Below are 27,321 nucleotides of genomic sequence, written 5' to 3'. Positions count from 1 at the left end.
ACCAGAGAGATGTGCTCAGCATGTCAGAGGACATTTGAAGAGCAGTAATCGACACATTTTTGGTGTTTAATTATCGTGACATGACATCATCTCATCAGACACACCTGTGCTTGTGCCCTACATTTATTTTTATAACGTTGTTTACTGTGAGGATTCAGATCAATCGGCCAAAATCTAGTCAACAAATGAATTATGATGTAAAACTTCACGAGCTGCCCACCAGATAAAGCACATGAATTAGAGTGACCTCCATCTTTACCAGCTTCAGCATTCGATCCAATGCTGGGCCCTGTAACATGAATCATGGAGTTCTAGGCTGAAGAGTTAAGGTTACGGTTAAAGGTGAAAGGTCAGGGTTAGGGCAGTAGTGGTCATGGTTATGGCTCAGGTAAGTCTCCAGGAAATGAATGCAAGTCTATGTAAAGTCCCCAGAAGTGATGGAGACATGGGGGTGTGTGTGTGCATGTGTGTGTTGGTGTGTGTGTGCGTGCTTGTGTGCTCGTGCATGCCTGTATTGGTGTGTGCGTGTGCTCGTGCACGTGTGTGGTAACAGAGACACCCTGTTCCTCTCTGCATCAGCGATGCCTTGCGGTCTGATAACGATGGCGAGGTGGCGGAGGCGGCGGCGGGTTCCAGCTCAGTGGGCCGTCTCTTCACTGTCGGCTTCTCTCTGCTTTGATTACGCCGAGTGAGGGAAGAGGAAGAAGAAGAGCCAGCGAGGAAAAAAAAGGAAATGTAATTGAAAGTCTCAGGACTTAATGAAGAAGCCGACAGCCTTCTTATTTCTCTCACAGGAGGATCTAATTAACGAGCGTCAGAGTGAACCTGACGAGCTCATGAAGCCGGATCCAGGGCGGGACGGCGCTCAGACATTAAGGTCGAGCGTTTCACTGACAGCAGCAATCAGAGCCAATCAGCTGCGTCAGGCGTGTACGGAGGCAGAAAGCAGACGCTCGTGATGAAGACGTTGTTTCTGAAGAACGTTGAGACAAACTGCTGCAGAGAGGAAGTTAACTCTGCACCTTCAGAGGGTTTAAACATTCTGCTTTTGGTCCTTTTTTGTGATCATTGGCCTCAACTTGACTTTCAACGGCTGTTAGTTGAATGAAGTTTCGTCGAGTTGTGAGTTTGACGGACCTGAAGCGCCTTCCAGAGTCTGTTCATGTCTGACCTGTGTGTGACTCTGCGCTCTGGCCGGGCCGCCGATGGCTCTCATCCAGCTGTGTCAGTAGGGAAGCATCATCACCACTTCCTGTTTTGTAAACAGCCCATTATTGACTGCGTCCGCTCTGACTCCGAACCTTTCATGCGTGAGCCCCCCCGCTGAGCTGAGGTCGGGCTTCTCACAGAAAGTTATTGCACCTGAACGCGGCGGTTTGAGTCCACGTGGACAGATGGTTTCACAGCGAAGGTGCAGGAGGTTTCTCATCCCAGCGAGGTTGTTCCTGCACCTGTTCCTGCTGTTTGAAGTCAAAAACACAGATTGTTTGTCAGATTGTACTTCTTTGAGCGGTGTTGTGTCTCTGCTGCCTGCAGCCATAACCTCCTCCATCGTCCCTGCGTGGAGGTGGCCTCGCTCTGCCGCAGCCTGCTTGATCACACGTTTGGATACCTGGCTGCTAATAAACCGTCACACTTTACGATACGTGTCCATGTGTATTTTTATGGAAAGTACTGCTCACTTCTTCCCTTTGGCTCCTCGCATCATCACGTGTCTGTACTTTGGCTTCTTCTCTGTCTGCGTGATGCGTTCAGTGTGTGATACTGTGAGAGGTAGACGTCACGCTGAAGACCTGAGACAGAGCACTTCAAGTCCTGCTCCAGGCCAAAAGGGAGAGGACGGATACTGTGAATCATCAGTCTGTCTGCTCAGCCTGCTGGATGTGTTGGCAGAAGAGACACAGAAGCATTGAATTATGACTCTGCAGCTCTGTGCAGCTCTGTGCAGCTCTCTCAGCTCGTTGTTGAGGCTCTCTGCGGCTGCCGTCGTTGGTTTTGGCTGATCACTGCCTGCAGCAGGCAGAGCAGCCGCTGAACATGGAGCATTTAGCAGGAGCTGGAGGAGACCAGAAACAGAGCTCAAAGACAGCCGAGTCTGAGCTCCATAGAGCAAACCTGCATCAGCACACGTCTACCTCATCTACTTACATCCGCTGGTATCAGACCCTCCCAGTTCAGCCTCCAGTCTGCTGCTGTGGGCCAATCGGGAGTAGTTTGCTTTGGCAGCTGTGGTGGAGATGAGGATTTCTCATTCACCTGAGATGGAGCCGGTGTGTGTGTGTGTGTGTGTGTGTGTGTGTGTGTGTGTGTGTGTGTGTGAGCCCACTGACAGATGTTTTGAATCAATACTTCTCAGTTGGAGACTGATCTGACATTTGACTGGGCGGGTAGCAGAGAACTGAATGTACTCGACATTAACGCAGCAGAGTGTGAACAGCGAGCCGGCAGAGATCACAGCCTCTCATCAGGCTTTAAACAGTCATCGAACACCAGATCGACACACCAACAGAAGTGTGTCAAAGGTTAGAGGCTGTGGTTCTTCTCATGGCTTTTATTTTGGCGAGCAAAACGAAGCAGCGAGCGTTTCCTCTGTGGTCGCAGTCGGTTTCAAATGACGGACAGAAAATGACTCGTCCACTGTTGGATCTTTGATATGTGATCGATTCTTTAAATTTGAATGAATCCAAATCTTTTTTCATGCAAACGTTGTGCTCTGAGCGCGTCGCTGTGAGGGTCTTCTGCTTTCCTTCTTTCATGTAGTGTTGGTAGTATTGCAGGTCGTGTCCTCACACATATTTCATGCAGTGCTGAATGCTGAAAGGTGATGACGACGACGATGATGATGATGATGATGAGACTAACAGACAAACTCAGAGCGTTAATGTGATTCCTCTTCAGGTGAAACTGCGCGGCGTCGACAGGATGTTTGCCCTCAGTGTGTGTAAAGACAGATGACGCACTCTTTACGGTCTCCTGAGGAAGCGATGAAGTTCTCATCATTTGTGCTGAATGTGCGAGGAAACCAAAGCTTCGTGGCATCTTGACACCTTTTAAGCGTAAGCTCAGCAGACGGCAGAGCGACGAGGAACGAGCTGCAGAGAGGAGATTAAGGAGATAATTACTTTTCCTCACATCCTTTTTCCTGCTCGACCTTTGCTTTTCTTCTCCTTCACCCTGAGGTACGAGGCGTTGAAGGATGGCGGCTGCCTGACGGATGAAGTGTTTGGTCTCTCAGTGGGAAGCTGGATGTGAAGACGGTTAGCGGCGGCGCTGCAGTCAGAGAGCAGAACTGCTTTATTCTCCATGTTTCTAAGCTTTTTCTTGGCTTTGTGAAGGAGTGTGATGTTCAGGTTCCAGGTGGTTTTTGTGCTTCTGCTGGGCCTGTGGGTCCATCCTGTGCAGCTCTGACGCTCGTTAAGAGCAAAACAAAATCCTTTCATCCTCTGAGCCGTCAGGCTGTCGGTGGAAAGTGCAGCGTAAAGTGGAAGCTGGACTCCTTTCATCTCGACACATCGGGGGAGTCAGGAAGCGTGCGGGGGTCAGAGGTCGGGGGATCTGCCGGCTCCTCCTGCAGGACTTTCAGTCTCTTTGCTCTTCCTGGTTTCAGGGTCACGCCTGCACTCTGACCTTTGGTACCGAGTCAACCTGACACAGCAGCGATGTGGCGACTCATCCTGTCACATCATCAGATGATCTTCATCACTTCAGACGAGAAACGAGAAACTGCACTCTGAGACAGACGCGTGCGTGCAGATGATGTTACAGCTGATTCACTGTCAGCCTGTCTGCTTATTTCTGAGCGACACTGAAATCAGCAGCTTGATGTCTGCCGGTGTCACCTGGTCGAACGTCTCTGTGTCAGTGCAAATGTCTGCTGACAATAACAACAAATGTCAGACCAGTTTCAGGTCATCGTCTCCATCTCCTCCCTTTTTCACTCGAAAAGGTCTCACTACAAATCTTATTTTCAAGTCAACTTTACTGTGAATTTGACCATAAGTTCAAGACACACAGAGGGCTTGAATTATGGTTTCACAGAAATATTAAGATTAAAAAGAAGACAACAATAAAGACAAGCGTTTGATCACAAATACAGGGATCAACACTGCTGAAAAGTACTGGAAATATGAAAGTTTCAGGATAGATAGCTGCCGTATACACACACACACACACACACACACACACAATGTGGTGAAGTGAGTCCATTTTTAAGGAACGCTTCTCAAAATGGAAAAGTGTGTGTCGTAGAAATGGGAGTCGAGGCGGCGCTGACAGAGGCGGACCCTCCCTGCATGAATTACGTTGATAACGATTGGTAAAAAAATGAGAGCAGAGTTTAGAAAATCAGAATGAGTATTTTTAGAACAGGTAAGATAAAACACACACGCACACACACACACGCACACACACACACGCTCTCAGAGGAGTGTTTCAGCGTCAGTTTCAGGCTCTGAAGTCCTTCTCGGCGGCGGCTGGGACAGATTTTTTGAGCTCAGTATCAATCGGAAGAAAGCTTTCAGCCCTTTGTGGCTTCTGCGGTTTCACGTTCACTTCCTGCTCAGAGGTCATTAAAGCCTGAAACAATGGAGGCGGCGGGACAGGAACGGCCGGCCGGAGGAATGTCATCACGCCCCTGGAGACTTCCTGAGACTCTGACACGGAGGCGGGGACGTGGGAGGAAGCCAAGAAGCTCTCAGCATCAGAGAGGCTGAACTTTAACTCTGCAAAACAACATTCAGCTCATTCAGCTGCAGTTCAGCTCATCTGGACCAAAAAGAAAAAAATCATTGATGGCTTTAGGATCCGCTGCAGCCAATCATTGTTCAGATGAAGTGTGGTTTTAAAGTGTTTTTTAGTTGATGCCACAGAAAAAGGGCTGAAAAAGGAGGGTTGACATTAAAGTCACCTGGACTGTGAGGACATTTTAACCTGCAGAGACATTTCAGACAAACCTTTGCAACACGTCTTTCTCCTCAAGTGTTTTCTTGTCTTTGTGGCTTTTTTCTGTGTTTCTGTGTTTATCTCTGTTGTGTCGTTGAAGGCTGTGAGTCTTTGTGTGTATGTGAAGGTCTTTGTGCTCTGCAGAAATACAGTTTAGAGATAATATGATGTCATTTTGATGAGACTGAAAGGTCTTTAAACCGAGGCCACCGGGAAGTGTCAGTTAACACGAACAAAACACCAGCTCAGCAGCGAGAAGGTGTTCGAGTCAAAGCTGGAAAAGCTGCAGTGGGAGTGAACCTGAACGCCTCACGGTGCCTTTTTACCGATATGACCGACAATGATCCTGTCTGAGACTCCTTCGCTCACACCTGAACAGCTGATGCTTTCAGAGAGGCCTTTTAGACACGCACGCACGCACGCACGCACGCACGCACGCACGCACGCACGCACACACACACACACACACACACACACACACACACACACACACACACACACGCCCCGTCGCCTCTGATAAATCCCATTGATGTCGGCTCTGACACCAGTGATCGGTGGCGGTGGCGGCTCATCTCGCCTCCAGCTGTGTGAGTCACTCTGGGCGGCCTCGTCCGCTCGCCGCCATGTTATTGATTATTGTTTTCTCTCCTCGCTGCACTTCAGATCAACAACATCTATTCACAAACACGCCGAGGCCTCGGCTCAGCACAAGAACGAACAGGAAATGAAAGCTGCAGCTGGGACATTTGCTCCTAATTGGATCTTTATTTTTAAGTCTGATTGTAGAAGTGACTTCTCGATGGCCGCCGTCTGCCGCTCTCGGCCGGCGTTTGAGTGGAGAGTTTGTTGCTTCCTGCGTCTTTGTCTCTAATGATGCTGTGAGAGCGCCTGCCTGCTTTAAAAGGGTTCAGCAGAGGAAACGTCTGAGTGGAAAACTTTGCTGAACTGTTTGTGTTCGCAGGTTTGCCTTCGCTCCGTTTCACCGCGTCACATCTGAGAGGAAGCAAAGAGCCGACTCATGGCGGCTCAGGGGCTCATGTCGCTCCTCTGAAGCAGCCACGACTTTGGATCTGTGTGGTCATGTGACTGATGATGTTTCTCCTGTCATCTCACTGAGTCACTCCGCTGTCTGAGCCCACGCGCTGGTTGATGGTGAAGAGCGCCGCGATCATTACTGTCATCAACACAGATCTGATTGTGATACACTGCAGCTGACCTGTCGTAGGGTTTCACCATTTCGACCATATTTACACAGTTTTAACACATGGACAAAGGAAAATGAGGGTGTCTGCAGTCATGTGACGTTATTATCATTTAATATTTCTATATTTTGCAGTGTGTGATTAATCTGTATCATAGTGAAGAAATGTGGATGAAACAGGGACTGATGATGATCCACGTGATGAATATGAAGCTTGTATGAAAAGATGAAGATGACTCAGTTACCTGTGCCTCAGCAGCTTCCTGAACCTTGACTCAAACCACTTCCTGTCTCTCCTCTCTCGCAGTGATGTTCGTCTGCTGCTCACCTGACGTCTTCAGGAAGCTGATGGTTCAGTTTCGGCGGGAAGATCTTCCTCACGAGCAGTACGTCTTCTTCTACATCGACGTGTTCGGGGACAGTCTGAAGTCAAAGTACGGACAGCCGTGGGCCCGCGGAGACGAGGACGACGCCGTCGCCAAGGAGGCCTTCCAGGTACACGTCAAGTGAATTCTCTGCAGGTCCTTTAAGACACACGCCACCTGAGGTCCAGCCAGGCTCAGTCCAGTGTCTCACACTGGACGGACTCACAGGCTCAGACCTGACCGAGAGTCAGAAACCTGCAGAAAGCCTGAGTGCTGAAAGGACGTGCTTCCAAGAGACGGGGACAGACGCTCTGTGTGTCTCTGTGGTGCTGTCTGCTGCTTCTGTTTGCCTGAAACTGGCAGACGCGCCGTTAAACGTCCTTCCTTTAATTCGATGTGAGGCTTCCTGCTCATTTTGGATTGTCACTGTTTGTGGAGCTGCAGCGTTTTCTCGAGGAAGCGTCCATCCATCGCACACAATGTCTCAGACAGCACCGACTGAACTTGATGGAACCTTGGGGACGATCCGGCCGTCCTTTGTTCTGTCTCATTCAGTCAAACTGAGTTTTCTCGCTGTCACGTTGACTTCACACAGAAACTATATCTGTGGTCCCTGCGTCTTTCCCTCCAGGACCGTTCAGGTAAATGAAACGTCTCCTGTGAAGAAAGGGTCAAAGGTCAACAGACCCCCCCGGAGCAGGGACTGTGTGTGGGGCTGAAGGACGAGCTGATGCCCCGTCGAGTGTTTGACGTCAGGCGCAGAACCTGAATTCCCAGGTTACTGTGAAGCGTCTGCTCCCTCATCACCATCTTCATCTCTTCTGTTCTTGAAATTGGTTTATTCTCTGCTCACACACACACACACACACACACACACACACACTCTCTCTCTCTCTCACAGTGTTGTCTGCTGCTCTTCTGTTTGTGTGTTTCTTTCTTTGTCTTCTGGCTGTGAAGTGCAGAGAAACTCCTCACACACCTTCAGATTCAGGTCGCGTCATCATGAGTTTGTTGAGTTGAAGTTTGTGGGACACGAGCGTGGACAGCATGTCCATCTCACAGAGAACACAGACGACAAATCCTCTTACTGGACATCATGTCGCGCTTCTTGGGTGAAAACCCTGAAGATTTCTATTGTCAGATGCTTGAAGCAGTCGTGTCTTTGGCTGCGAGCTAGCCTCTGCTCTGCATGTCCACTGTCCTCTGTCCGTCTGTCTGCTGATAAACAAGTTACAGTGTTTAGGATTCATCAGCTGCTGAATGAAGCTGAAGCTTTGATAACATTTCTAAGAAGAGAAGAAGAATTTTTGGATCTTTGCTAAAATGAAAACGTGAGTTTTAGCCTCCAGGACAGTTATTTTCTATCACACGGACAGAGACACTGATGAAGACTGATGGAGGAGGAGGAACCCACTGAGTGTACTGAGGCTGGCAGCAGCCTTTGGCTCTCTGTTCACCTGAGTACTTCTTGTACCTTTTACTTCATATTTGTGTGGCATTAGCAGCAGCTTTAGAGTAGCGGTAGCATTGCTGCTAACAGAGTTAGCTGGTGGCCGTTCTGCTGAGCTGTAGAAGGGTGGAGGTGAGTGAGCGTTCAGCAGGGTGAAGCAGCGCCCATCTTGGTAAATAAAGATTAAATAAGGCGAAGGACGAGCCGGGCTGTGATGTCGATGGACGCTCATCAGGACAAAAGACAACAGAGGAGCTGCACTCAAACAACATCTGCGTGTTTGGAGAGACAACAGGTGGACGAGTGGAGCAACATTCAGCATGTTTGTCTCAGGAAAGGAATTCACTCAGTCTGATGAAGACATAACAACCCTCAAGAGAAACGACCTGATTGGCCGATTCCAGAGGAACACGCTGGCTCATTGAAACTGTTAACAAACACAAGCAAAGACCTGTTTCATTTACCCGTCGTCTTCTTCAGACTTATAGTTTCTACGTTTAGTTGCTGGTCAGCGTGTGTCCATCAGGAAAGTTATTAAAATCTTTCTCTTCCTGTTTGCAGAGTGTGAAGATCCTGACGTACCGAGAGCCTCAGAACCTGGAGTACAGACAGTTCGTCAGCAACCTGAAGACAGACGCCCGCAAAATGTTCAACTACACCATCGAGGACTCTCTGGTGAGAGCTGCGTTATATCCTGTTGGTGCTTTAATCCACAGCAATGCATCAGATTCTACAAGATGCAGCTCGGCCGTCCTGTGAGAACCACGTATCTCCAAAAAGTGTGACGAGCTCAGAAAAACAGGCTGTTTTCAGCTGGACAAAGACAATGTGACCTCGTAGAAATGGAGTAAATTAGGTTGTTAAACATGATGAATGTCACGATTTCAGACTGGAAAATATCAACAATCCGACCCTGTAAATGAAAAAACACATTAGACTGTTAATGTGTAATTAATCAGTGTCGATGCAGCCGGTTCAGTTTAGAGAAGCTGATTCAGTCTGCACACACACACTGTGTGTGTGTGTGTGTGTGTGTGTGTGTGTGTGTGTGTGTGTGTGTGAAATGTCTCACTCATTACTGACAGTTTGGAAGTTGAGGCTTGAAACAACACACAGAAACCTGCAGCCAGACGACAAACGACACACCTGCACAAACAGCATCAGGGATGTTTCTGAGAGCAGATGTGTGCCGCTCACACACACACACACACACACACACACACACACACACACACACACACACACACACACACACGCTACAGTGATGCTGGGATCTATTATTCTCAATCAAACGCTGTTTATTTAGGTTGTCATCCAGTTAACATGCAGTGCATCTATGAACACTGCTAAGCTAAGCTAAGCAGCAGGTTAGCTTAGCTTAGCACAGAGACTGCACACGGACAGCCGGGCTCTGTCCTCCACAGCTCATTAATTAACAGCTCATGTCTTGTTTTTCAATCAGTACAAAAAGCGTGTTAACTGTTCTTTGATGGGTTCTGGATCAGACTTCTTCACTCTGAGCAGGTGACAGGTAAATCTGAACTCCTTTAAGACCTCATGTACACCTGCTGTTACAATGGGATCTGTATCCGGACACATTATCGGGCTAACAAACGATCTCGCCTTCCTGTTCACGCCTGGTTCTTTTGATGCCTCCTCATTGAAATCAGATCTCTGTCCTCCAGAGCAAAACGTGCGTCTGAGTAATTTGAGGTGGGGACAAATCAGCCCAGAGTTCTGTGGTGTGTCCAGTCAGAGGAAGCTTCATGAACTCTGTGAATCATCTGTCTCCTCTTGTCAGATGTGGTAGCTTCAGTTTTTCCTTCCTCTGTGTGAAAACATGCTGTCAGTTTGTGCTGGTGTGTGAGTGAACACACACCGTCACACACACATTTCCTGCTGTGTTGCATTTATTTTCCGCTCAGTTCTGTTCAATAACTCGTCTTATTATCGACGTATAATCAGTGATCAGAGGCCTGTCTCTAACCTTTAACCTTCTGTTCTTCACGTACGCCGGCTCGACCTCCAGATGGTCAGCAGATCGATCACATGATCCAACCATGATGCATTACAGCTGCAGCAACAGGAGTTTTTCCTAATCCAGATAACGTGTCCAGGTACAGATCACATCAGGTGTAAATGGATCTGAAAGACAAACAAATAAGTTGTTTGATGATAGATTTGGGCTAGCTGTTTCCCCCTGTTTCCAGTCTTTGTGCTAAGCTAAGCTAACACATCAGTCTGTTCTGGATGCACGGAGCTGAAACTGATGTGTTGGACTGTTCCTTTACAATCAGCTACCAGCTGCTGAACGCAGATTATCCTGCATCCTGTATGCTGTAATCTGCTCGGCCGTGTCACAGGACACCAGTTTGTCCCTTATCAGGCACCATATGTGTGTGAGTCAAGAAGGCAGGTTGTCTGGCCCTTAATCAGCAGCAGACAGACAGACAGACAGCTGAGGGACGCTAATGTAGTTAACAGACACACACACACACACACACACACACACACACACACACACACAGGATACATCAGAGGAAAGAAGGAGCATCAGGACATAAACACATCACGACCAGCAGTCACATGACTGATGATCCATCTGTTTTGTGCTGTTCTAAACTACAGGTGACCTTTGACCTTTTCAGGCATGTATAATGATCACCCGAAGCATTTCCTGGTCGTCCTCTTGTTTCTCCATGATCTGATCTGATGTCAGCCTGCAGGCTGGAGCTCCCTGAGCGCTGATGCTTTGTGGGAAGATCAGCTTCTAAACACTGTGTGATGACATTCACAGTGCAGTATTTCATATTTCTGTATTCTGGAAATCCTGATATTTTGGCAAGAATTGAATGTAAAGTTATGTGGGTTTGACTGATTCTTGGCAGTACAAGACAATTTCATTTCATCAGACTCACAGCTGAGGCTGCGAGGCTGCTGCTGCGACTGTCACGTCCGGTTCACTTCGACCCTTTTCAAGTGTCTCACATCCAGAATCCAGATGCTATTTAACGCCATGATGATCAGAAGTCTGCCCTAAATCAGAGCCAGCGTGTCCTCAGGCGCTTCAGAGAGTGAAGCTAACGCATCTGGAAGAGCTGGAAGAATCACTTGTGCAGCTTTAGCAGTTTAGCTGTAACAGCTAACGAGCTAACGGCTGTTCATGAAAGAACACAGACATCAGATCAGATCATTGACCCGTCTCAAACAAACGGGATTAAACAGCTCATTTCAGTGTGATTTCACACCGCCGCCCTCACCCCAAGGTAGGCCGGCTGGCGAGTGCCCCCCCCCCCCCCGTGTGCAGGTTCATCATTGGTGACTCTAAATATCCTGAAGGTGTGAGCGTGAACATACTGGTGTCATTTAAAAAGTTTTCATAAACCTCGTAATAGAAACATGAACAGGCTGAAGTGACCGGCACAGAGAGGAAGAGGACGAAAAAACGACAATAAAGAGGATTTTCTTGTTTTATTTTCCTTCCTCTAGATGAACATCATAGCCGGAGGGTTTTACGACGGCTTGATGCTCTACACTCACGCTCTGAACGAGACCATGTCGCTGTCCGCCGGCCGGCCTCCGGGCAGAGTCGTTACCAAGAGGATGTGGAACCGAACCTTCCACGGTTGGTGCTTCTTCATCATTTCTGTGTGGTTTTATGTCTCCTTATGTTCTGTGAGAGGGGACGTCCTCCTCTGAGGGATGAGGGGTGAGGGATGAAGGGATGAGGGGTGAGTGGGTGGACCGATGGAACCGGGGGAAGAGGCGGCTCAGGGTGGGGGGAGCCGCTGCTGCTTCATTTCTGTGCACTCACAGCTAACGCGACAGGTTTCCGTTCTGGACTCGGCGGCTTTTTGTTCCTTCATTTGTCGACACTCAAGACAATTTTAAAAGGTCATTGGTGTGAATTCACAAATGCCTCCATGAGTAAATTCATTTATTCCTTCAACATGAGCTGATATTTGTTCAGAAATGCAGGTTTTTTGTCTGGCTGCAGGGAATTAATCTGGAAAATTAGATTTCTGAACTCCAGGCTGCAGCCTTCAGTTCCGCTGTGGTAAAAATAGAAAGTCAGTCTTGTTGTTTGTTGTTTGCTGTTGGTTCATATTGAAGGTGGACGCTCTGTGCTGTTCACAGGTAACACTGCATGCATACATGTTACTGATGAGCTGGTGTTTCCCATCAGCTGCAGACATGTGAGCAGTGAGCAGCTGGACTCTCATTCACTGCAGACATGTTTGTCATTGATTCAGTCAGACGTGTGTTTTAGTTTTCAGACGCTGAAGTTTTTATGTGAAATCTGAAAAGCGCTTCAGCCTGAAATGAATCCGGCCCTCTGACGGTTGACATCCACTCGAGTGAGGTGGCTGCTGACACGGAGGTCAGATTCGCTGCGAGGTGCTGTTGAGGTTATTATATGTGAGGACTCCTGCTCACCAGGTGATGCTGTCTGTGTCTCCTGCTCAGCTCCTGTGGGACAGACGACGGTTAGACGACTGAGGAAGTAATGTCATTCATGTTCAAACATTTGGGTTAATTCTACTCTTGATATGATGTAATGCAGAATAAATATTTCATAGAGCATTTAAAGCACGTCTTTCGTCATCTGATACGTTCTTCTGTCTTCCTGACGTCCACACAGAGTGTCACTGATTTTAAGACGTGTCCATTGCTGTCCACTGTCCACGTTCTAAACGTGTTTTATATTTAGAGGTTCGATATGATGTAAACCAGCCTGAGCTCTGCTGCAGGCTCTGTTTGTACCTCTGAACGTCTGACGGAGGCTCCTCCACCTGCAAACAAAAAGCACCACGAACGTGACGTTAATCAGCCTCAGATGAATCCATCAGTGGACGTTCGTGTTGTTTGTCTTCACGGACAGAAGCTTCTCTTCGCTGTGGGGGAATTTAAAGCTCCCGGCCTCGTCTGCAGAGCACCAGCACAGCTGTTAGCAGAGGAAAGCTGGAGGGGGCCGGTGATTCAGAGGGGTGGGGCTGTGGGTTGTCCAATGCATTGAAGTGTAGATGAATATCAGTAACGAGCTTTCGATGATTCGGCCCCCGATTTGGTCCAACTTCAGTCTAACTGGTGACTCTGTGATAAATGTGGACCTTGGCCCTCCGAGCCGCCTCTTGTTGTTGGCCTCTGTTGGTCTCATTGTGTTGTATTTCCCTCTTCAGAGAGCTTATCTTAAAGCTCATATCGATAACGCTGTGCCCTCGGCCGGTGCCAGTTTTCTACGCAGCCTTTGAAGAATGTGCAGTATGTTCAGCTCTGATAGCGGCTCGGCAGGAAATAAGAAGCCATTTATCTGCGGCTGTTAGAGACAGAGAGGGTCTACGGGTCTGAACCCTGACCGACTCACGGCTGGACCGGAGTCCAGAGCGTAAACACTGATCGGATGGTTTGAAAGTCGGAGGTTAAAGAGGCGGGCGACTCACGGTTCTGTTCGATAGACGATAGGGGGCCCGCGACTGGAATCCCCCACCATGTGTTCAACATGTTACGATGCCAGGAGCAGCTGACTTCTTCAGTTTTTTGGCCTTTTGCTGCTTTTCTGGCGCCGACTGTAGCTTGTGCTCACGAGGCCGTCGTAGATGGAGGAGCACGTTAGCGGCGTTAGCTGTCGTGAACCATCGTGCACCGACGGAGCTGCAGAGTCTTTGTGTAGACTGCAACGCTGCAAAAATTTCAACTTCTACTTGAAATGCTGATAGTTTGGATTTCTGAGTCATTCGTGCCAAACGCTGCTGTGAACTCACTGAATCCTCCATCAAACAGACTCTCTGGATATTTGACCTCTTTCCACAGATTTCTTTTGCAGCAGCGAGGCTTTAAGAATCCTCTTCGTCGTGCCTCGTTTCACATGTGGAGGTCTGTGTCGTGTTACAGTAAAGAGCTCTGCACGTTCATTTTTCACCTCAGAAACCATCAGGTTATCTTTACAGCTCTGACCTCTGACCTCCACCCAAACCCGTCTGCCGTCAGAGAAAATGCTGACGTCGCGGAGAAGAAAGCGGAGCTGGATTACATCTTCATCCATCGTGTTTGATCCGTGAACACAAACCAGATGAGCTCGTGCGGTCGTCCGGTCTTTACTCCAGCGAACACGCCGCCATCGTTTCATCAGTGTTGACTCGTTTCTCCACTCCACTGGTTTTATTCGCCGGGTCTATTTTTACCAGATCAGCTCGTATCTATCACCTGTGAAGGTCACTTCCTTTATAACAGCCAATATTTATGCAGCCTCGTTTCCTACATGCTACCTTTGTTTGTGTAAATGTTGAAAGTGAAATCGTAACGCCGAGCGGATTTCTCTTAACACTCGTCAGTAAAATGTCCGCTGACCTTTCATTTCCTGTAGTGACTCCGGCTTCATTAAACTTTCTCTGGTTGTGTTCAGGTGCTGGCAGCTCAGGTTCACGTTGGTTTAATACAGAAAACGACTGCGGCGGCTTTTTATTACGTTTAACTGAAGCTTTCTCAGACGTTAACTCCAGTCTGATGCGTCGCTTCATTCATTTCCACGAAGCATTTCATCAGTCACTTGCTTTGTGTCGGCTGCATACAGCACCGGTTCTTCTTCTGGGTTTATGTCACCTCTCCTATGAAGGAACGTTTTGGCCTCCTCACACTTCTCCCTCCTCCATGCAGCTTGGAGGGAGGTGACGTTATGACTGTCAACACAGACATAAAACTCTTGTCACCATGATAACTTTCCAGAGTCATGACCTCCCGTCTCACTGGAGCCTTTAAGCTCATGGATCTCTCTTACCCATGGCGGACCTCCTGGATTGAGCTTCATCCTTTCACCTGTACCTGAAACGACAGCCGCACCGACGCAGCGTGCAGCGTTTTTCAATCTCAAAGTCAGAATGAAAACATGAAGCAGCCGCTTCCTGCAGACATGAGGGATGCAAACGGGAACCTAAAGCCGCCATCTTCTGCCAGACGGCGTTGAGTGTTTGCAGGAAGAGCATCGGACCTCTTCTTCTTTGGTCTACGGGGTGGCGAGCAGTACCTTGACCCATATTAAACACAGTAACCCGTGTCTTGTGGTGTAGTAGCTGTAAATATCAGTGTGTTGAGAGGAAATGATTTTTTTGCGGTTGTCAGACCGAGTTAGCTCCCGGCAGAGCTGTAAAAACCAAGCTGACGTAAATGTGATGTGGCGTTTGAGTGGCCACGGTGACGCCTCGAACATCTCTGAGGCTGGAAAAGACACATCAGGTCCTTCCAGGTTCTGGACGGACCAGCAGATGTTTCCCCTCTGCTTCTCTTCAGGAGCCTGGAGAGGAAGCAGAGAGGGAAGGAACACGCCAGCGCCCGGCCCGCTGGCGACAGAGAGCAGAGATCAGCTCGGCCGTCTGTCTTCTGGCTTCACTGGAGGCACATTTCCATTTTCTGCAGGCGCAGATGTCACAGAAATTGTTTCCACTTCATCCTGATGCTGTGCTGCGTTCAAGAGTCTATTAATAAGATGCAGGTGGGAGGCTCGTGGCTGTTCGAGAACAGGAAACCGAGTGTGCTCACTGTTATTTGGACTGCTGATGCTGTCAGAGGTTTGTTTGTTCTGGATTGTGTGACGGATCTCAGCCAATCAGAGCTGAGAGCTAGACGTGCTGTAGTGATTTTGGATGCGTGGGCCAGAGGTCGACATTAACCCACCGAACCGATCGATCGGTCGACTGCTAGCGCGGCCCGATACGTCTGAGGCAAGGTGACGTCAGTGTAGAATATGTCAGAGTAATACACTGTCAGCTGTACACCACAGTACCACAAAATCATTATACACACAGTATTTTGTTTGTCCCGGCTGTAGATTCAAAAACGCACGGCAGCTCTTCAGCGTCTTTTCATCTCTTGGTCCAAAACGTCCTAGATGTGCCGTTTGGTGTTGCGTCTCGGCGATCTTGTTGGAGATAAGTGCTGACGGTTGTTATTGTGGGTCTGAAGGTTTCTGTGCGTCAGAGGTGAGTCCAGCCTGCACATCCAGTTGATGAATGACACAAAACTCCACCGACTTCCTCTGTTGTAACCTCTCCAAAACACACAAACCACACAGCTGACAGATGAGAGGAGCTCACACACACACACACACACACACGCACACACACACACACACACACACACACACACACACACACACACACACACACACACACACGTAAAAACACACACATCCTCTCTCTCCTCGGTCGTCCTCAGGTCGGATCCGTTTACCTGCACACACCTATGACACTCGTCATCTCAGCCAATGAGGAGCCGTCGTCTCCTGATCTGTCCAATGAGAGGAGGAGCAGCTTTGGTCTGTCTGAGGGTTTCTGTGTCTCTGGTGGGCGTCTGTCTCCGGACGTCTCTGTTTAAGTCGTGCTGTTTGCTTGGCTGAGCCGCAGAGTTGAGGCCGTTTATTCTGAAGGGTCAGGGGGTCAGAGGTCGTCAGGGATCATCGGCAGGGAGGAGGAAAGCGTTGACTGACAGTTGATGGCATTGAATGTGAGCCACAGGACGCGTCCTGGGTGACGGTTGGTGGTTTTTTGGTCCTTTGTCGTCAGCTCACGCCACAACAGAGGAGCGACGTGACGTCATCCGCAGACAGCCTTTGATAGGCTCCTTTCTCTGACTGATGTGAAAACACGTCCTGCTCACAGAGGTTCAACCCTGTGGTTTCATGAGCTCGTGACCTTTGCTCTACTCCCTCACCTTCAGATAAATGCAGGTGGTGTTGGTAATAATGATGAAGCTCACTGTGAAACCTTGAACTTTTTACTGTTGTTTTGAACAAAGTGCAGTACTTTGTAAGTTTTAATACTGTAAAATGTGCTGCGCGTTCAGTAAAAAGGGTCCATGAGGGTCGATGCAGACTCAGTCAGTGAAGGCGTGAAAAACATCTGAACGTCAGAGTTTAAAAGTAGTTTTTAATCAGAGTTTCTTCATCGTGTCTCTTCGTCTGAAGCTTCTTCCTCATGAGGACTCTGGAGGTGGAGCTGCTTATTTGTCCTGCGTCTCTTTCTGTCCTTCAAACCTTCTTCTCCACCTCTTTGTTTTTCCATCCGTCCGTCCTCCATTAGCGTCCCCGCTGTCGTCGCCGTGTTTGACCTCAGGTTAAAGAAACCTCCGTCACCTCAAGCTGTGGACAGGTGGAGAGAAACACTTCAGTTTGGGTAACAAATGGCTTCCTGCGGCGTTAATAAACACGTTTTCATCCCCGTGGTCCCTGACCAAGTGTTTGAAAAACCACCGTTCACCGTTCGTTTAGGTTTGACTTGATCTAAGTTCACGAGGCTCCGTGAAGACGATGATGGTTCATTTTTGGAGTAATTTCCTTGAACTTTCCTGGAAAAAGTAGACTCATGGAAATGTGTACTAATTATGTTGAAAATGCAGTTTTCAGTTGGAAAAGGTCTAAGTCAGTTTCAGCTGGACTTTCTTTGGGGTGAAATATGAAATTTGTCTGTTTACAAGTAAACATGAAAATGAAGCTTTCTGCCTGTGATTAGCATCTGATTAAAGGCAAAGGTGGAATTTTTGATTTCTGGAAATGTGTAGTAAAGACAGGGACAGAAAATGAATGAAAAATAGGAAAGATGCATAAAAACAGGGATAGACTGGAAAATTAATGGGAAATAAGATGAAGAGTAAAACTCACTTTTATAAAAACAGTAAAAATAAGGTGATGACAATAGAAAACAGAGAACACAGAATATAAGACGGACAATGAAACCCAGTGAAGAATAATACCAGAATAAGGTGAAAAGTAGATAAATGATGAAAATAGTAAAAAGTAAAATCTAACATTTTGAAATAGATGCAGAAGAGTTTCAGTGCTGCAGCAGGAAAGACAAAGACTAAAAAATAAAACAGATTTCAGCAGCAGAAAACAAAGTTCACACAGTTCAGGTGAGAACAGGTGAAAGCAAACAGAAACTTTTATTGGTTTATGATGAAACTTTACCGCTGACAGGTGAGTCCACCTGTCCGTCCTCTCACGTTCCCGTCTGTCTGTGACGTCCTGATGTCAGTCCTGCTTCACGCAGCTCAGTGCTGCAGTGTGATGAACTTCATCATCGTCACCGATGAAGAGTGGGCTAATTACCCTGATGAATATTCATTATGTAATTATTGATAAGCATGAGGGTGTTTTTCCTTCTCGCAGTCTGTCTCTGAGACATTTCCTTTGTTCCTGGATCACATTTTCTGTTCACCTAATGAGGAGATGTGGTGAGTTATTAGTATCTGGACAGTTCAAATAGTGATCGAAGACATTTCCAATCAGTGTTTTTAACTCGTCAAAGCTTCAGATTTCTCCCTCAGACGTCTCGTTGTTGTCCACCCTCCGTGTGAGCGGCTCAGCTCGGATTCTGCCGCCGTCTCTATCACCGTCCTTCATTTCTCGTCTCGTCTCTCATTTCTTGTCTCATTTTTTTCCACCGTCTCGTCTCTCTATCGTATATCTGTCATTCAATCACTCCAGCGTCCTCATCTCCTCGTTTTTTATAGTCTCCCCTCATCCATCTCCCCTCGTTAGTGAAAGAGACCCCATCCCTCCTCGTCTGGCTGTCAGAGGCCTCAGTTAGGGGAGGCGAGACCCCCGAAATAGCCTGGAAATCTAATCTTGTGAAACCAGATCCCCCTGCCTCCCCCTGCCTCCTCCTGCCTCCTCCTGCCTCCCCCCCGTCCTTGTTTCTCCTCCACCCTGCTGCCCCCTGCTCCTCTTGTCTGTTATCTCTGCCTTTTCTCTGCTGTGGACGTCCATCACTGAGTGGCCTTTATGCAGCGTCTCTTATTGTCTGTTAGCGTCTCTTAGCATCTCTTAGCATGTGTCAGCATCTCTTAGCGTCTCTTAGCGTCATGCAGCCCACCGGGTCTCCATCACACCTGTGAGTCAGCGGTGGAATACGGCCTCTGCTCTCTCCTGATCATTGCAGGTAGACCTGTTTCCACCTGACAGACGAGATAGTTTCAAACAGTTTGTGAAACGGCTGCAGACGCCTCAGTGCAAACATGGCTCCACCTGTTTATTATCTATTAATCAACCAATCTATCAAAAGCTCCCATTGATCGTTAAGTCTATAAAATGTCAATAAACAGAGAAAACTCAACTCTCCAGAGTCCGAGGTGACACTTTTAGCCCAGTTTTGAGGTCTGACCAACAGTCCAAAACACAAAAGTGTTTAAATTACAATTATGTAGCTACGACAGCAAACGTCGGCCTGTCGACCCGTCGTTTACTGTTTACACCCTCAGTACTGGATTACAGAGAGCATCAAGTCTCTCCTGCAGCAGGATTCATGTGTTACTGTACCTCCTCTCATCACGGAGGCCCACCGGCAGATTCAGATGTAAAATACAGTCCAAATATCAAAACTCTGTTTCTCTTTGTTCCTCATAGATTCAGCCTGACGATCGGCGTCACGGCTCTTTAGACGAGCTGTTAAATTTGTGGTGTTGAAGAAATGTGGCTGTTGTGAAGCTGGAGTTACTGAACTCGGTCGTGATGGATAATAGATGTGAACGGGAGTCTGTCCTCTGTCCAGGTCTCTGTGGTCCAGGGCTGTTTTTGTGTTCAGTGGAAGCTGCCCAGCATCTGCTTGTTAATGCAGATTCACTGCTCCATGTGCCTTCGCCTCTGCAGCTCGGTGCAGGTGGCACAGTCACAGCCATCGCTGACGTCGTCTCATGGACACACGTCACAGGAAGAGTTTCCAACGACTGTTCAAAGTGTCTCCAGATCTCGATCCGACGCACACGGACGAGATCTGCTCTGTGGATCAGTGGTCGGGAGTCCCGGTCGTGTAATATGCAAACCATCTGCTGAGGTGGGAGCCTGTCCCTTTTTTCTAAATCCGTCCTCAGCTGAACGTCCTCCGGCTGCGTCCAGGATCTGTGGAAGCTGTTTCCTGAGACGAGCTCACACTTCACAGGACATTCTGTCTTCTGCCTGAGTTAAAGAACCGTTGATGTCTGGACACCTGCAGAGGGAGACGACAGCTGAGACCACCACCAAACCTTCATATACTGTACTTTATGTCCCCTGCTGGCTGCCGTAGATTAGCCCCTTCACCGCACACACACACTCTGTTGCTGAGTGATGAACCTGTCTGATCAGAGAGGACAGACGTTATAATGAGATTTGTCAGCCTCCTCTAACCTTTATTTATAAAGCAGCAGGATAAACCCTGGATGCGCTGATCCTGGTTACTAGGCAACAGTTTCCAGCCTCAGGACCAAAGCAGGCTCCTGAAAACAGACCTGTGGCAAGAAGTTCACTGTAAGACAGACGCAGCAGCGATCAGCAGATTGTGTAGATGAGGACGGTCCAGGTGTGAGAGGACGATCAGCGATGGACAGACGGATGGTTTCACACACACTGAGTGTGACTCTGGTCTCTGTGGACGCGGTTCTGTCCTCAGGCTGTCTTCATGCTGCACACAGCCTCAGTCTGCAGGAGGCTGTTACCTGGCCAAGAAGGTGCGCAGCTCTTCATCAGCTCTTCGTCAGCTCTTCATCAGCTCTTCATCAGCTCTTCATCAGCTCTTTATCAGCTCTTCATCAGCTCTTCGTCAGCTCTTCGTCAGCTCTTTATCAGCTCTTCGTCAGCTCTTCGTCAGCTCTTCGTCAGCTCTTCGTCAGCTCTTCATCAGCTCTTCGTCAGCTCTTCATCGGCTCTTCATCAGCTCTTCGTCAGCTCTTCATCGGCTCTTCGTCAGCCCTTCATCGGCTCTTCGTCAGCTCTTCGTCAGCTCTTCGTCAGCTCCTCCTCGTTCCATCACTTCCTTATTTCGAACGGATCAGCTGTCAGAATGTGACCAGATGACCGTTGTGTTGTTTTGTAGATGAACGATAGCTGTTAATGCAGAGATCAGACAGATCAGAGGCAGAAAAACAAGTAAAGCTGAACATCGACAACAAATCTCATCACATAATTATTGAGATTTCAAGATGTTTGACAGACAGACGGACTGATGTCCTGCTGATTAAATTAATAATTCAAAACACATGATCATGTTTAGGAAATCAAGTCTGTCGTCTGCTTCTTCTGCACCTGAACCTGCAGCCTCCACACAGACCCCCCCCCCATTCATGCACATTAATACTTAATACTAATAGAGGCAAAATCATAGATAAGGAGGGAGAAGGAGTGTGTGTGTGTGTGTGTGTGTGTGTGTGTGTGTGTGTGTGTGTGTGTGTGAGAGAGAGAGAGAGGCAGAGAAGGAAAAGGCGAGAGTGAGGGGGGGAGTAATAAGATTTCATCAGAGATAATATTCTTGACAAATAGGACACAGGAGGGAGGAGGGAGGCGCGCTGTGGAAACCATGAATAGGAGCGAGCAGGAGATCAGATCACAGCCGCTGCTTCCCGTCCATTAACTAATGGACGGCCACTTCTCGCCGTCTTTGATGGATCGAGAGTCCTGCACAGATCTGTTGTGTTCATCAGGTTCAGCTCTGCACAGAAAAACGACAGCGTCCGTCGTTCGTTCGCGTGTCTGCCGGCGTCTGATCGGCGTTCAGAGGCGAGGAGGAAGAAGCCCGATGACGTCTGATCGCTGTCACCATGACGGGCAGAAGAGCAGCTGTTCTTGGTGCTGCAGCTGGTTTACAGACAGCAGCAGCTTTACTCCACGCTTCACTAAACGTCACATTTGATGACTTTATTTACCCCACAGTCACTGTGTTTATGCTTTAATTAGCCGTCCTGTTTATGCTCAGTCATCGAGTGCGATGGACGGCGGTGACGGCGGTGACGGCGGTGGAGCAGCTGGCGGAGGAGGCGTCTCATCTGTTACTGGAGCCCTTCTTCAGGGGTCCTGCTGTCCTCTCTGGTTCAAAGCTTCCAGCCTCTGAACACATCCAATCACTGCTTTGCTGCACCTGTAACTGCACCCGGCAGTGATGTCACAGTGTCCTGGAGCACACCTGTGCATCGCAGCCAGGTGAATAATGAAACCGCTGGAGGTCAGAACAAAGTGCAGAATCAGAGTTCACGTCCAGACTGTGGGCAGGTTTAAGGTTACGACTCGAGAACGACCTGATTTCTGCATCAGAGCCTCGACGTTCACCTGCTGCTGTCGGAGCCCGAACAAGCGCGGAAACGCCGATGATGCTGCGATCAGGACGACTGGACAGTTTCCAGGAAACGACACAGGTTAAGGTTCATGTGGCAAATCGAACCAAACCTCCATCACAGGGTCGGTGGTAAAACTGGACTTTGGGGGGCGCTGATGAGACTCATGTCGAATTGGGAAACTGAGAGCACCTTTCATGAGGGTGGACACCTGACCCGAACCCGTCTGGACCTGAGGGATCAGATCCAGGATCAGACTAACGTTTAGAGGTGATGCTCAGGGTCCAGTTCGGTCACATGGTCTTGGTTGACCTCACTGACGTGGTGCATTAGTCAGTGGACAGAATACAGTTTTAATGACTTACAGCCTTTGTAAAGAAAAGCACTGTGGGTAAACAGACCAGCAGGCAGGTAACACAAACGCTACCTGTGGGGGTCAGTCGGCCTCCGTCGCCGCTCTGTGCGACCTGAGCTCATTCGCTCTGCTGTCATATTGATTTCTGATCAGTCGTCACTGAGCGTGTAGAGAAATCTCTGAATGCTGGAAGTTTATTTCCAGATCAGCCTTCATCAGCCTTCAAAGTGTGTCTCCACCTGACTGAGCCACACACCTGAAGCCGCCAGCGCACACCTGAACATTTTCTAATGAAAGCAGTCGTGATGAACATCAATTAGAGAAGCCATTACCGCGCCGCAGGTTTGTTCCTGCGGCGCAGCCTGACACCAATTTTCCTCTCAGCGTCTCGTCTTCCTGCAGCTGCTGCGATTGTTCGTCGTCCTCGCCGCCGCTCCGGCGCTCTGCCGCTCTCTCCGCCTCTCACACGAGGCTGAATCGTGTCTGATTAAAAGGGGAAATCAGGAGGTTGAGCTGCAGCTCTGCTCTCTTCTCATCACAGCAAACTGCCTCAAAGGACAGACTGAGCAGCTCAGGAGCAGTGAGACAGCGTCTGCAGGCTGTGATCTGTCCAGCCGGGACACCGTCCCTTTCAGTGAAGGTGATTAGGGATGTGACCATAAAGAGGCGTCAGCAGAGTTAACCAATCAAATCTCCTCCAAAGTCACTTCAGACGAACGCTCCTCTTTGTGTTTGGTCCTTTGATGAACTGTGAGTCTTCAGTCATGAGGACTTCACATTGGAAGCATGTCAGGAAGGATTCTCTGAGCAGGACGAGCGATGACGGCAAACCAAGCCTGTCCCGGCGCTCATGTGTCTGCTGGACGGCTGTGTGAAGACAGACGTGCTCCATCGGCTCTTTCGCCGGTGTAAAAGTCTCTACGTGAGGACAATATGTCATCGTGAAGGTTCAGACAGAACACAGAGCGAAGGCAGCCGCCTCTGCCGGAGCGATCAGCTGATCACACGTCGCAGCGCTGCCTGAGGTTTTCAGTCTGGAGCTCAAGCAGCTCTCAGCTCGTCTCATTGGACGCCTGTCAGGACCTCAGCATGGTCCGACAGACGGCCCGTCCTCACCGCCGGTGCGTCAAATGGCGTAGTGTGAAGAGCAAGAAACGTCGACCTACGGAGGAGGTTTGGGTGGTTGGATGAGCCGAGCTCAGGACCTCCACCCAGAGACCAGCGTCCGTGTCCTGAGTCCCAGCAGGCTTCATGATCGACGTCCACCCGGACGTTTCTAATATTCTGTCACGCGCGACACGTGGTCCGTTGAGAACGAACCCTGACGTGTGATCTTTGAGAACAGCTGATGATCCTGTTTCCAGGATGAACCACCTGAACGTCACAGACTCATCAGCTTCATCCTGGTTTCTGTGTTCAGACGTCAGCGATTCACATGAATGCTTGATTCTCTCCTGTTGCTGTAAATGCTAACCTTCACTTGCCTTTTGTTCTCTCTCTCACACACACACACACACACACACACACACACACACACACACACACAGCCAACACACCCTCATTCCTGGAAAGCAATGCATCACCAGGAACACATAAACTCACACAGGTCAGTGATCACAGCATCACATGGCTGTGTGTGTGTGTGTGTGTGTGTGTGTGTGTGTGTGTGTGTGTGTGTGTGTGTGTGTGTGTGGTCAAGTTATATTTATGACTTTCATAAGAGCTCTGACATTTCAGCTTCAGGAGCGCGCCCCCGTCCAATAAGCACGCCTCTAAATGTCATCATCCGCCGCTCGCCACCCCATTATCTGACACTCTGACCCCGCCCCCTCATGACATCACCGTTTCAAATATCATTTTGCGTTTTATTTAATTGTTGTTGTTTATTTAGTTATTATCATTTCCGTCTGTCTGTCTGTCTCTCTGTCCATCTGTCTCCCTGTCTGTCCATCTGTCTCTCTGTCTGTCTCTCTGTCTGTCCGTCTGTTTCTCTCTGTCCATCTGTCTGTCTCTCTGTCCATCCGTCTGTCTGTCTCTCTGTCCGTCCGTCCGTCTGTCTCTCTCTCCGTCTGTCTGTCTGTCTCTCTGTCCGTCTGTCTCTCTGTCTGTCCGTCTGTCTGTCTCTCCGTCTGTCTGTCTCTCTCTCCGTCTGTCTGTCTCTCTGTCTGTCTGTCTGTCTCTCTGTCTGTCCGTCTGTTTCTCTCTGTCCATCTGTCTGTCTCTCTGTCCATCCGTCTGTCTGTCTCTCTGTCCGTCTGTCTCTCTCTCCGTCTGTCTGTCTCTCTGTCCGTCTGTCTCTCTCTCCGTCTGTCTGTCTCTCTCTCCGTCTGTCTGTCTCTCTGTCCGTCTGTCTCTCTCTCCGTCTGTCTGTCTCTCTCTCCGTCTGTCTGTCTCTCTGTCCGTCTGTCTGTCTCTCTCTCTGTCCCTCTGTCTCTCTGTCCGCCCGTCTGTCTGTTTGTCTCTCTCTGTCTGTCTGTCTCTCTGTCCGTCTGTCTGTCTCTCTGTCCGTCCGTCTGTCTCTCTCTCCGTCTGTCTGTCTCTCTCTCCGTCTGTCTCTCTCCGTCCGTCTGTCTCTCTCTGTCCGTCTCTCTCTCCGTCTGTCTGTCTCTCTGTCCGTCTGTCTCTCTCTGTCCGTCTGTCTCTCCGTCTGTCTGTCTCTCTGTCCGTCTGTCTCTCTCTGTCCGTCTGTCTCTCCGTCTGTCTGTCTCTCTGTCCGTCTGTCTGTCTCTCCGTCTGTCTGTCTCTCTCTCTGTCCGTCTGTCTCTCTCTCGTTGTTACTTCCTGTTTTCCTTCGTTATGAAAGCAGAAGTCAATAATATCTATATATTATCTATATATCTGTCTGACTTTCTGTGTCTCTTATCTTTTTCTTTTGTGTCAGATGTGAACATTTCGTTTTACTGTCATTCGATGAACCTTGAACTGCAGCTGAAAGTGTACAAAAACAAACGAGCAGTAAAGTCCAGTGAAAGAAGCCTGTAGTTTTTGTTATGGCGGCGCTGGAGCAGGACATTCATGTCAGAGAACAGAGAACAGCGACTGCACGCCTTCCTCCGTGTGTTCAGTGGTGACTCTGCTTTTCTTTGGGCTTCATTCCTTCTTTCTGTTCTTGGTTTTTCTGTGTACTTTGTGTTTTTGTACTGCGTTGATGAGTCATTCATGTGCAGCAGCAGCCTGTCACAGAGATGCTGTCGGCTGTGGTTGTGTGTGTGCCTGCAGCTTTCATGGATTCACGTCCTTTCATCCTGTCATCCTGCTCCCGTTCCATCATTTTATTTTTTTATTTCCACGCTCTCGTGATTTTGTCGCTCATAGAAAACTTCATGGATGTTTTCCTGTTTTATTGCTTGTTTGCTTCTTCTTCATGTGTTCACGCGTGACCTCACCGACCAATCACTGCCTGCTCCCTGCTGATCCTTAATCACCTTGTTGCTATGGAGATGAGTCATCTGGCTCCTAATGGCCCTGTTTCCAACACACACACACACACACACACACACACACAAACTGCCCTACTGCTAATTGGCTGTAATTAACCTCTGATGGCTATTTTCACAAATCAGAGAGGTTCAGTTGACACCCCGCCCCCCCCCCCCCAGAAGTAAAAGTACTGCAGTTGTTCTGTTGTCCTCTTGTCTCTGGTCTCTTTAGATCGTTGTGTCTCCTCATTCATGTCTCAGCAGGATGTTCCTGTTGTTCATTTTAACTCAAACTAATGATTCTTTTCATTCTTCAATCAGCTGATCAGTTTCTCCATCGATCGATCGATTGGTTTGGAAACATTGTGAAAATAGTGAGAAATGCGGTCACAAAGAGCCCAAAGTGACACCTTCACCATGTTTGTTTGGTCCAACCACATGATTCCAAACACATTCAACCTTTAATCTGACGTCTCAGTGAGACGGATGTTTCAGGTTGGACGTGGACGTCCTATCAGTCTATGTCTGGACGACGTGCGTCTTCACACGCTGAGCAAACAGGAATGAAATGAGTCTTTATTGAACGTCCTGTCACTGGATGTTTGTGTCAGAAAACAGGCTGAATAATGATAAATCATGAATTAAAGCTTCAGCAGCTTTAGAATCGAGGCGTCCTGTCTCTGCCTCTGTCTCTGTTTCTGTTTCTGTCTCTGTCTCTGCCTCTGCCTCTGCCTCTGCCTCTGTCTCTGCCTCTGCCTCTGCCTCTGCCTCTGCCTCTGCCTCTGTCTCTGCCTCTGTCTCTGTTTCTGTTTCTGTCTCTGTCTCTGCCTCTGCCTCTGCCTCTGTCTCTGCCTCTGCCTCTGTCTCTGCCTCTGCCTCTGCCTCTGCCTCTGCCTCTGCCTCTGTCTCTGTCTCTGTTTCTGTCTCTGTCTCTGCCTCTGCCTCTGTCTCTGTCTCTGTTTCTGTTTCTGTTTCTGTCTCTGCCTCTGTCTCTGTCTCTGTTTCTGTCTCTGTCTCTGCCTCTGTCTCTGTCTCTGCCTCTGTCTCTGCCTCTGTCTCTGTCTCTGCCTCTGTCTCTGTCTCTGCCTCTGTCTCTGCCTCTGCCTCTGCCTCTGCCTCTGTCTCTGTCTCTGTCTCTGCCTCTGCCTCTGTTTCTGTTTCTGTCTCTGCCTCTGTCTCTGCACTCGTCCCTGTGTGTGAGGACACATGGGTCAGTGAACATCTGTCTCAACTCTGTTTGTGTCCCTCAGGTGTAACTGGGTTGGTCCACCTGGACGAGAACGGAGACAGAGAGACAGACTTCGCTCTGTGGGACATGATGGACACCAACACCAGCACCTTCCAGGTTCTCACACACACACACACACACACACACACACACACACACAGAAGGTCTGATAATTAAACATTTCAGCGTACTGTTGTGGCCAATCACGGGTCATCTCAGAGAGAGGGAGTTCCTATTGGCTGCTGTACGGATGCAGGTGTGTGTGTGCGTCCCTTCAGACGCTGAAAGCCTCGTC

At 48.8% G+C, this 27,321-nt stretch overlaps 1 protein-coding gene across 1 annotated transcript in view; it reads left to right on the top strand.

Moving 5' to 3' along the window:
• The window catches only part of LOC143325040 (atrial natriuretic peptide receptor 1-like), a 55,579-nt gene that overhangs the window by 17,945 nt on the left and 10,313 nt on the right, over positions 1-27,321 (top strand). Inside the window, exons 3-6 of the mRNA XM_076737919.1 lie at positions 6,450-6,637; positions 8,519-8,632; positions 11,447-11,582; positions 27,049-27,143. Coding sequence (XP_076594034.1) covers positions 6,450-6,637; positions 8,519-8,632; positions 11,447-11,582; positions 27,049-27,143 — 533 coding nt within the window. The remainder of the gene's footprint in view (positions 1-6,449; positions 6,638-8,518; positions 8,633-11,446; positions 11,583-27,048; positions 27,144-27,321) is intronic.

The sequence above is a fragment of the Chaetodon auriga genome, chromosome 8 (assembly GCF_051107435.1).
Source record: "Chaetodon auriga isolate fChaAug3 chromosome 8, fChaAug3.hap1, whole genome shotgun sequence".
NCBI lineage: Eukaryota > Metazoa > Chordata > Actinopteri > Chaetodontiformes > Chaetodontidae > Chaetodon > Chaetodon auriga.
This window is presented reverse-complemented; position numbering and strand designations above follow the sequence as displayed.